Here is a 12,051-nt window from a genome sequence, read left to right as displayed (position 1 = left end):
TAAGTGGAAAAGGCGAATATAGAATGACATTTTCGAAAATTTTGATCCCTCATAAAATTCTTCATTCATTTCACCAAGTAACGTGTAGAACTTCGCCGCTTCTTCATTCGGTTGTTCATCCGGTACACTTCTTCGCGTTTCCATAAAAGTATTCCCACCGATATTATAATCATCAGATGCAACATAGTTTGGTGGAAATGATTGGAAACTTTCACTCCGCATATTAAATGCGTCCCGCATCATACCTTCCATGTCATCTTCTCTAACATACTGATGGTAACCACTATAAGGATAACCCGGATTAATCGTCGAAGAGGCTCCACTAATTGTACTCTCCATGGAAATTCCATTTTTTATACCCCCGAATGAAGCCATCAACAATTAGATGTTCGTAGACAACTTCACGATAATGCCAATAGATATTGCCACACTTCTTACACGGGCAAAGAATCATATTCTCTTGGCTTGAATTGTGAAATGCAAAATCTAAAAAAGATTGCACTCCATTTTGATACTCGTTGCTTGCCCTTGAGAAATTCATCCAAGTCCTATCCATTTCATAGTTGTTGAAGTCTAAAGTTGGCAATAAGTTTCACGGGTAAGTTGTTTATTATGTAAGTCTTGATATGATATATCTTTATGTTTTATGTAAGTTATGTAGATTATGTAAGTTATGAAATTTGAACTTTTAAACTATATGCTTTTAAGGAAATTATTAGATTAAACTACAAGTATTAGTTAAGTTATGTAAGTTGTTATGTACGTTATGTGAGTTATGTAATTTATTTAAGTAATGATCAATATTAATACTATTTTGACAAAAATTAGTTATAATATATTTAAACAATGATCAATAATGTTATGTTGATAAAATAATTTATAATTGGCCATTCAGTCGTTGAAATTTTTAATTCTTTTTTAAGGTCAATAGAATTATTTATAAGCTTCATAAAACTTTTTTGGAAATCTTATTAATATAACAAAATTTTAAAGACATTTAAAAATAATAGCGATATTAAAATCAAACATGTTTAATATAACAAAATAGTAATTTGAATATAATAATATCAAGAAAGAATCGTAGTTTAATTTTTATAAGTAAACTGGAAATAAATTAAGGTTATATAAATATTCAATAGCGATAGAACTTTTTTCAATTCTTTTTGAATTTTTTAAGATTCATCATACGTGGCGTTGTTACACCTACGGAGGATCCATTATATCTTGCAGCTCGATATAAGGCAACCCGTCAAGTTTCCAACCTATATACTTTGAATCTTTAAAATATTTAAAATAAGGAATGGACAAGCAAGCTACATATATGGTAATAAAATTAATTCATACTTAAGTTGAATCAAATAATACTTAAGTTGAACCAAAATATAAAAACTTATTCATACTTCAAATAATAATTAATAATACTATTTTGATAAAAATTAGTTATAAATTTTAAAGACATTTAAAAATAATAAATATTAAAATCATACATGTTTAATATAACAAAATAGTAATTTGAATATAATAATATCAAGAAAGAATCGTAGTTTAATTTTTATAAGTAAACTGGAAATAAATTAAGGTTATATAAATATTCAATAGCGATAGAACTTTTTTCAATTCTTTTTGAATTTTTTAAGATTCATCATACGTGGCGTTGTTACACCTACGGAGGATCCATTATATCTTGCAGCTCGATATAAGGCAACCCGTCAGGTTTCCAGCCTATATACTTTGAATCTTTAAAATATTTAAAATAAGGAATGGACAAGCAAGCTACATATATGGTAATAAAATTAATTCATACTTAAATTGAATCAAATAATACTTAAGTTGAACCAAAATATAAAAACTTATTCATACTTCAAATAATAATTAATAATACTATTTTCATAAAAATTAGTTATAAATTTTAAAGACATTTAAAAATAATAAATATTAAAATCATACATGTTTAATATAACAAAATAGTAATTTGAATATAATAATATCAAGAAAGAATCGTAGTTTAATTTTTATAAGTAAACTGGAAATAAATTAAAGTTATATAAATATTCAATAGCGATAGAACTTTTTTCAATTCTTTTTGAATTTTTTAAGATTCATCATACGTGGCGTTGTTACACCTAGGGAGGATCCATTATATCTTGCAACTCGATATAAGGCAACCCGTCAGGTTTCCAGCCTATATACTTTGAATCTTTAAAATATTTAAAATAAGGTTGGAGAGAAGGTCAGCTATTGTTGTAATTATAATGGACAAGCAAGCTACATATATGGTAATAAAATTAATTCATACTTATTCATACTTCAAATAATTAATACTATAAGGTCAGGTTTCCAGCCTATATATATACTTTGAATCTTTAAAATATTTAAAACGTACCTTAATAAAACGTACCTGGTCTACTCCACTCTCACCAACAAACAGAGGCTGGAGTCCAAAAAGTCAATATTTGTTAAGTAATTTAAAGTGAAAATGCATAGAAATAAGGAAAAAAATTTAGCAACTAAACGGCATGTACGTACCTAGAACAAATGTCAATGGCTGTGGTGTATTTAGTTGCACCAAATATTATTTCAGGTGCTCGATAGTACCTAGAACAGATGTAAGATTATAAGAGTAGCACCAAATATATTTCAGTTTAAGAAAATATAAAAACTTTATCTATATCAGTACCAAATTTTAATTCGAAGATTAAATGGCAGCTTCAGTTGAACCAATACTTACAGGAGGAGCAGGAAGCAGTAAATGAAGCTGTACCCCTCAGCAAAATCTGGCAATACTGCACATCTTTTCAAACCATTTCTGCAAAAAAATAATAAATCTTTTATGAGCATACAAATGACTTCCATCTCTGCAAAAAAATTGTAAATACAAGGCACATAACACAATTAGCAAATCCAGTCAGTTGTTTCTTTAAACCTTGACTTTCCTAAAGTGCCCAAATCGAACACATTATCCTACATCTGAAAACAGGTTTCAGAATAAGTACAAGCAAATACTAGCATGCTCATTCCCACTCACACATGAATCAGAGCATCATAGGAAATAATATCAATATTCTAAAGACAGAAAGCAAAAGAAAAAACTCCAATACTAACAATTTCGTTTAAGGACAACAGCCACCTCTTGTTCTCTTGACTCTCAACAAGAATTTTCAGCATGGCAGGCAATTCTCTTCTTTTTTGGTTCATTACCAACATTTCAGGAACATTATTTATAAAATTTCACAACCATCATTTTTATTAAGTTCTAGGTTTGGTGAACAAAAACTTTATAATGAAAAAAATTCTTAAAACTTTTGACTTTGTCTCACAGAGCACTTCCTTTTTTGTAGTATGGAGGGTATGAAACTAAAAAGAATCCAACAGGAAACATGTGAGGATAAAATGATTCACACAGAACTAGACATGAACAGGTTAACAACCCAATGTGTAGGTTCCCAAAAGACCATGAAAATTACTCTCGCAAGCAAGTAAAGTGTCTTTTTCTTGCATGCTAAAATTCTTTTATTTGATTCAAAATGCATGAAAAGGAAAAATCAATATTAGGCTAGACTCTAGAGACAGCCGAGGAGAAAATTAGAAAGAATCTTCACATAATTTCAAGAATGGTGAAATAGAACATAATGTCAATAAAACTATAAATTCATCTAAACCTGGTTTTACTGTAGAGTTTGAAAAGCCAAACAACAGCCCAGTAAGCTCAAAACTCAAAAGGTCCCTTTCCAGGATGCAGAACAGTAAATGCAGTTTTTAACATTCAGTACCAGGTAAATAAATGCAAAACTACCCCAGGACAATTCCAATTCAAACAATAAAAAATAATAAACAAATGGATAAGAAAGCAGTCAAAGCACAGCCAATTTCTTCACATAACTGAAAGAAAATGAATAGAGGAATTCAGCAATATAAAACGTGAGCAACAAGACAGCAATAAACTCTTAAATCAATCTAAGTCCACACTAAACACTTAAGTTGGATAGAAACATGAAAACAGACCAAAAGAACATCTAAATAACCAAAATATAACAATTTTATTATATAAAACGTGAGCAACAAGACAGCAATAAACTCTTAAATCAATCTAAGTCCACACTAAACACATAAGTTGGATAGAAACATGAAAATAGACCAAAAGAACATCTAAATAACCAAAATGGAATCACCATTATTATGTAAACATGAAAATGCACAGATTGAAACAAACCAACTTTGCATGTGCAGAATCATACTCCACAAAACTCATAAACATTAACTTCTCCTAACCAGAATACCAACTTTATGTTTACAGAGACCTTGATGGAAACTAACATAACTGTTGATATATAACTTATCTAATAAGAATCACAGAATATGCAGAAAGTACCTGAGTATTTAGTATCAAGAGAACCATGTATTCAAAGGAAAAGAGCCAGAAATTGATCAATGTATGCAAAACTTGGTCTATATTTCAAAACTGGAATAAAGCTTTCATCTAGTACCAAATACATACATATATAGAGACACAAACACACAGGCATACATCTTCCATTACCTAAATCTGTTTATTGAAAATAAAAGATAAGTATGCTTCTACAGGAAACTTAACGAAGGAAGCCAAATCGAGACAAAACACAAAAAAGAGTGGATGAAATAAGCTTAAAAATTTAGGAATGTAATTAAAATGTTAATTAAATGTTAGGAAAAACATTAAAAATTTAGGAATGTAATTAAATGTTAATTAAACATTGAAAACATAAAAGGAACAACATGTTGAAAGAAACATAAATGTTAGGAAAAACATGTTACCTTGATTGAAATGGAAATGTTTTCTTGAGGGTTTATTTAGAGATGCTTGGGATTGATCTCTAATAATGTCGAGAGACTTCCCTACTCATTGCATTTGAAGAACAAAAGTCTGTTTCTGGTCGACAAAACAATCAAATGAGTTCTAAAAATAAACAACATTTAATGATTGGTATAATATTAATTATATTGCATAATAACAGGTGGGAATAACCAAATAAAATGATTAAAAAAACAGCCAGCAATTTGGTATAACATTAACAGGAGAAATAGGACCAAGCTCAATACCATTAAAAGACAGTAAGTTATATTGTATACATATTAAAAGACAGTAAGCTGTTGTTGCTCCAATAAATTTGAAAACTGTCCATATATTTGGGATCATAGTAGATCCAATATATATAAGCACTAACAATATTACTGTTAATGCCAAACACCTTTTTTTACTCTCCGTGAGAGGAGCTGATCCCTCAAACACCAAGTTATCCACAGTTTGGCGTAGAGAAAAGTGAATAACAGGGAAAACCAGAACCAAATGAAGAGCAAATATAATTCAAAGCAGTGCTAAAATGAATTCCCAGATTCCTATCAAAATTGGTCAAAACATCACCTTCGAGCTCATTGTATATAGGTTGAACATTGAAATGGAAAACATATGCATTAGTCATAATAGGGATAACTACTAGTAAATCCAAAATTGCCATTTTCGATCCAAAATCTGGGCTCCTCCTTGGAGCCTCTATCTTCCCTTCAATAAGCTTAATGAATGCAACAGCAAAGCAAACCACAACGAAAACAATAGCGAGAGCTACCGAAGCAGCCGAAGTCATGCTCAATGAATCAATCCTATCTAACACGCAAAGTGGAGCAAGAAAAACAACCATAACAACCAAAACCAATAACTTCCTATGATCCCCAAAACCAGTCCTAACCACTGATCGAGAACCCCAATATGATGAACCAAACCAGACATAATATCACCCAGACATTACGAACCGAACCAGTCCTAACCACTGATCGAGAATCCCTAAAACAAGCCCCAGAACCTTCATAGTAGCAGGTAAAGCCATGATTCCAGCACCAATAATTGTGGTGGTTCAGTTAAAAACAGCACCAGAAACACCAGACCCGGTATTGGGTTTACTTAAAACAAGGGTATAATCATCGAGATCAACATCAACATCAGTATCAACATCATCATCATCATTAAGATAATCAAAATCAGCAATAACCTTGGGATGATTTACCCGGTTCCCATCATCAGAGAGGAGCGATTTTTGTTGGGATCTAAAGTCGTGGTGTTCATTATGCATTTGTAATTCTACAAATGAGCCTTTGGGTATAGCTGAATAACTACTATCCATTCTAGATCAAAGAAATGCTTAAGAAGCTTGAAACTTTGTGAAGATCTCTCAGAAAAAAATCGAATGTAACGATTAAAAAACTTACAAAGAATTGGAAGGAATTGAATTGAATGGAATGGATTTTGAAAGGGTCAAGAAAAAGCAACAGATCCGTGGTGGGTCAACATTTTTGGAAATAAAGGAAAAGTTTTCCAGTGCTACCATTGGAGGATATAATTAAAAGCCAAAGCAACATGGCCAGAGCATAATCACTCCCAGACTGCTATAGCAACTGAACAAATCAGAGCAGAGGTAATATGCTAAAAACGAGTTGCAAGTTCTCCATGAATAACATTTAATTACACGAATGATAGAAAAGTCTACAAGAGAAGAAGACATAATAAAATTCCAGCATACACTACATATCAAGAAAGGAAGTGGTTGTTCAAAATAGCAAGTTCAGTCATTTAAGCTTAATTCCAAAAAAAAATAAAAGCCAAGTAATACAGTAACTACACATTAATCTAAAGGGGACTAAAAAACTAACCATTATCTTCCCATGAAGCATCTGACCGTCGACGAGAGGAAAGGGAAAATAGTAAGGGATTTCGGGAATGGGGGAATTAGGGGATGATTTGGGGAAAAAAAAAGGTGTTTGTTTTAGGGATTTGGGGAAGGAAGACGAGATGGGGGAAAATGACTTAGAAAAAAAATGAAACCGATTTCGGGTAAAGGGCATAAACCTCAGGAGAGAAAAAACGACGCCGTTTCAAATAAGAAAAATTTGTGGCGTTTTCAGCAACGCGCCGCTAATAAGACCTTTTGCGGCGTTTTCAGCAAAGCGCCAATAACACCTATTTTATCTACACTATAAAACGACGCCGTTCTAATACGCGTTGTGGCGTTTATTATAGAAACGTCGCTAAAGCCACTACTATTCAGAGGAAACGATGCCGTTTTACTCTAATGTATAATGAAATTTTGTGGCGTTTTCTAAAAAAAAGCCTCTATTTTCTATCTTTTGTGGCGTTTTATGTATAAACGCCGCTAATACCTGAATATTTTATAGAAATTGATCAAAATTTAAAACTATATATTTAGAATTTCTTTTAAATTATATATAAACCCTAAAACCCTAACTATAGTTGAAACTTTAATTTTGATTTAATACACATTTTAAAATACATATTATGTATGCATATAAATTAATTAATTAAATAAAAACATGATGCTGTTTATTATATCAATAACGTGTAAATATTTTACAAGATCTAGATCAAATTACAGTTCATGTACACAATTGCACACTAAACCACTTTTCATATATATATATATATTTATATATATTTTAAAATAATATTTTATATATATTTATCTTATATACATTTATCTTCTAAATTAAAATCCAAAATTATACTCTAAATTTAAAACCCTAAACCTGATACTCTAAACCTTAAACCTTAGACCACAAACAAAAAACCCCTTACCCCAAACTTTAAACCCCAAAACAATTCGTAACCCCTAAACCAACCATAACTCCTAGACCATAAAGCCCAAACTATAAAGTATACTTTAAAAAACTGTTAACCCTAAACCATAATAAACATATTTTTGGGAATTCGTGTGGCCAATGTTAGTGTAGTACAAATTAAAACACACATATATATGTTTATATTCTTATATTAAATAATATTATGAGTACGTATATACAAAATAACATGAATCTTAGTAAAATCCAAATGTTCTTCAGTTAAGCTAATAGTATCATTTCCTTAAACCCTTAACCTAAACTTAATTTTTAACATATTTTATTTCAGACATTCTATTTAATCTAAATAAATTTAAACAAAAAAATAGATAATTAAAAATACACAATAGCATTATTATTTATACAAAGTTACATAACTTTAATAAAACAATTAATTCTCTAGATTTATTGGAACACTCTAGTTATAATGTCCACTCCGTAAGATATTTCTATGTTATATAAGCTTGGAATTTATACATAGTTCAACAAATGCTAATTCCACATTCAAAATCACCATTTCTTAATAGCATTCCAAGTAAGAATCTGGAAAGGAAATTATCTCTTAAGAAGTTAATAATTGTCCCATTAATCTAAACTTTAACCCTTACCTTTAAACCCTAAATCATAATCCATAAACCCCGAATTCATCATAAACCTTCAAATACTAGTTAACTCCTAAACCTTAAACCATAGTTAACGATCATAATTAAACCATCTTAAACCATAAACCTTAAACTATAATGATAATTAATTCAATATTTTAAATTCAATACTATCTCTTTTATGATTATATAAGAAAATATTTAATATATTGTATAATCATAAATTTTAATAATTTTTTGTTTTAGTGGTTAGAGATTAGTGTTTATGATTCTTTTTGAGTTTAGGGGTTATGGGGTTTTTAGCGGCGTTTTCCCTAAAGCGCCGCTAATGCCCTGGTTTTTAGTGGCGTTTTCCCTAAAGCGCCGCTAATGCCCTGGTTTTTAGCGGCGTTTTACCTAAAGCGCCGCTAATGCCCTGGTTTTTAGCGGCGTTTTCCCTAAAGCGCCGCTAATGCTCTATTTTTAGCGGCGTTTTAGTAAAAAACGCCGCTATTGTTCTGTTTTTACCGGCATTTTTTTGGAACGCCGCTATTGCTCTGAATTTTAAAATTTTGGGGGCGTTTTTTAATAAAACGCCACTAAAAACGCCGCTAAAGCCCTATTTTCCTGTAGTGTTCCCTATGGCCATGCGGAGATGAAAACCTCACGAAGACATAGGTACGGATGTATCCCAGAAGCAATCCACTAGCTCATGCGGAGGTGAAAACCTCACGAAAGCGTAGCTTCTCACTCCCACTTAAGGGTGCAACCACAGCGGTCATGTAAATGCAATGTGTGCGGAAACAAAATAACAAACATATGGAGCAAACACATGCAAAAAGATCAATATTTTTAAAATTTTCCAAACTTCTGACATTAAAACAGAAAATAATTAATTTCTTGGCTTGACTCTCTTATTCTTCCCTAGCGGAGTCGCCAAGATGTCGAAACCTTTTTTTAAAAGGGGGACTTTTGAAAACGGGAGTCGCCACCAACCTTTTTAGGTGTGATTGGATCACCTTATAAAACATTTTGGTCTACAAAAATATGAGAAAACAAGTTCGGGAGTCGATTACGGACGAGGAAGGATTAGCACCCTCGCAACACCCAAAATTGGTACCAAATTTAATAGTTTTCTGTCTTGATGTCAAAAGTTTGAAAGAATTTAAAAGTAGGATCCTTTTTTAAACCGGAATAATTTGAGTTGAAAATCGAGATTCCTTCGCTACAAAAAGAGTACAAACATCACATCCAGCATGATTGGACACGATATTCTTAAACTTTCATAACTGAAATCATCTCATGATTTACAAAGTCTATTTAAAAGGATACTTTAGGCATTTAGACAAACGGGAAATCGCAACCCAGCATGTTAGGGCACTACTTCCCGAATTCCTAAATACAAAAGACATTGCCTTACTTTTAAATTTCTTTTGGATTAAATAAAATATAAAAATTTTTAAAACAATGATGCATTTAGCATATTACAAGATATCAATACTAAATAATATAAACTACATGATACATATTTTAACATTTCATGTAAATATAATATAGACAATGATAAATACCAACACAAGTTACCTAATATACATACATTCACTACAGGAAAACAGACTTTTAGCGGCGCTTTTTTAGCCTTTAGCGGCGCTTTTAGGCGCCACTAAAACTTTTAGCGGCGCTTTCTAAAACGCCGCAAAAAACGCTGCTATAGGTAACGCCACAAAAATTTGTGGCGTTTATTGGAAAAAAGTGCCGCTAAAGGTCAAGTCTTTTAACGGCGGTTGTGGGAAAAGCGCCGCTAAAGGTCAAGGTTTTTAGCGGCGTTTGTGGGAAAAGCGCCGCTAAAGGTCAAGTCTTTTAGCTGCGTTTGTGGGAAAAGCGCCGCTAAAGGTCAAGGCTTTTAGCGGCGCTTTTTTTACAAACGCCGCTAAATTTGGCAGATTTGTAATATTTTTTTTCACCAATATCCAGCCCTTCCTGCATTAAAATCCAACCAAATATAACAAATATAATATAAAATGCAGCCAAAAACAGGAAATTTTATATAAAAAATACAACCAAAAACATTAATTCTAAATGATACTTCAAATTTAACTAAAGATATATGCTATAATTAATAAATAAAGTATAATTTAAAATATTTTTACAATAATGTTAAACGTGACAAAACTTAAAAACATTCTTACAATGAGAAAACTAATGTCTAAGACGGCGGCTTTTGCAATTGTTGAAACATATGCATCATCTGCTGAAGCTGTAGCTGGAGGTCATCGTACTTTTTTCTCCGTTCTGCTACCATCGCTCGTGCCTCTGCCTCTCTCGCTGCAGCTGCAGCTGCTGCCTCCCTCTCTGCTGCCTCCGCTCTAAGTTGTTGCTGGAGTTCTTCATATTTTCGTTGAACCCCGGCAATTTGCTCAACTGTGTTCGCTTGCATCTGAGCTATCTGGCCTCTTAACCTCTGAACTTCAGCTTGAGCTTGACTTCTGGAAGGCATGTATTGCTGGGAGCCGGATCCAAAATATTGGGTCAGGGTAACACCAGATCCTTGAAATCGAACCCGACCGTACCTTTCAGGACCCAAAACTTCAGTGATAATTCTGTTATCAATGTTCTCAAGATTAACAGAACTATCACTCGAAGCAATCGCTTCATATTCCGCCTTCTTCTCCTTTAGTTTCTCCTAAAAAATCAATTAAAGAGTTAGAAACGAAATATATAATAAAAACAAATGCAACATAACTTAACATTTTTTAAAACTACTAATGATGAATTGAATTAAACAATTATAATTAAAGATTATAAATATTTAGAATAAATCAAATATTATTAAGTGAATATACCATAATTTCTCCAGCTTCGGATGTCATAGGAGATCCATCTTTCTTCCTATGCGTAATCTCAAAAAGCTGAAGGCATCCAACTTTTTGTCCGGATTTGACTTCCTACAATATAGTAGTAAGAATATTATTTAATAATAGAAAGTTATTAATATTTGAAAGAATTAATAAATTCATAATACCTCGGCCTCAGCTACAGAAGCAAAACTTCTCGACCCTGTCGTGTGCGTGAATTTTTGTTTTTGCTTGCTGCTTGTTCCAACTCGCTCACGGTCCTACATAATAAAATTATTATTACGTATATAGTAAACACTATATATAAGAGTTTGGAAATACGCAATACCTCTTCTTTCTTTGAATTCCAAAATCTAACCGTATCTTCCCATTGATACCTCAGCATTCCTGGCGGAACATTTCTCAGTTTTTCCTCGAGGCTTATGTCTTTCTTAAAACATTGTTTCTTTAAAGTGCTTTTATTGTCTCTCCATCTTTTACCTAATGCCTTCTTGATATAATCATCGAAGACTTCTAAAGCAAATCTCTCCTAAAAAAACATAAGTTTAGAATGTAAATATAAATGAAACTTAAACCAAAGTATTATAAATTGCATTCACATTTTGTTACCTTAATATTAGCGAGAGCCTGGTTTTTGTTGCTATCAGGCATGTGATGCCATGATTCGTAGTTGATGGGCAACATATTTGCATTTCGTGCTAAAATGCCCAAATAGCCTGCTAAAAGTCGAGCTTCAGATCCAACAGGCTGACCATGAGTATTTCTACTTACTTTAACACGCTCGACAGGATCTAAGTCGTATAAATCTCTAAGTAGCGTACGTCCTCGAACTCTGCGCGTCCCACCACTTTCAGCTGAAAAATGATATACTATTATTATATTTAAATTGACAAATAATTCAATAATAAAAGTCAACACATGTAAAATGAACATAATATTACTTTGAAATTCTTCAG

General features: G+C 32.0%; 1 protein-coding gene, 1 long non-coding RNA gene and 1 pseudogene across 2 annotated transcripts; all 3 read right to left on the bottom strand.

Annotated features, from left to right (window-relative positions):
- Positions 1-352: 352 nt before the first annotated feature.
- Positions 353-2,724, bottom strand: LOC121227927 (uncharacterized). The gene is made up of 4 exons (XR_005925460.1): positions 2,678-2,724; positions 2,527-2,595; positions 2,384-2,431; positions 353-573 (listed from the first exon to the last, which is right to left on the bottom strand). It is a non-coding gene; the product is annotated as an uncharacterized lncRNA (long non-coding RNA).
- Positions 2,725-5,014: 2,290 nt separating this feature from the next.
- On the bottom strand, positions 5,015-6,152 carry LOC107926189 (amino acid transporter AVT6E-like; annotated as a pseudogene).
- A 4,294-nt stretch (positions 6,153-10,446) lies between these two features.
- On the bottom strand, positions 10,447-11,542 carry LOC107949341 (uncharacterized). Its single transcript, XM_041111156.1, has 5 exons — positions 11,424-11,542; positions 11,263-11,355; positions 11,084-11,185; positions 10,872-10,923; positions 10,447-10,595 (listed from the first exon to the last, which is right to left on the bottom strand). The coding sequence occupies exons 1-5, from the start codon at positions 11,478-11,480 to the stop codon at positions 10,447-10,449; spliced, it is 453 nt and encodes a 150-aa protein (XP_040967090.1). The 5' UTR covers positions 11,481-11,542.
- Positions 11,543-12,051: the final 509 nt, after the last annotated feature.

This window comes from Gossypium hirsutum, chromosome A04, assembly GCF_007990345.1.
Source record: "Gossypium hirsutum isolate 1008001.06 chromosome A04, Gossypium_hirsutum_v2.1, whole genome shotgun sequence".
In the NCBI taxonomy this organism is placed as follows: domain Eukaryota; kingdom Viridiplantae; phylum Streptophyta; class Magnoliopsida; order Malvales; family Malvaceae; genus Gossypium; species Gossypium hirsutum.
This window is presented reverse-complemented; position numbering and strand designations above follow the sequence as displayed.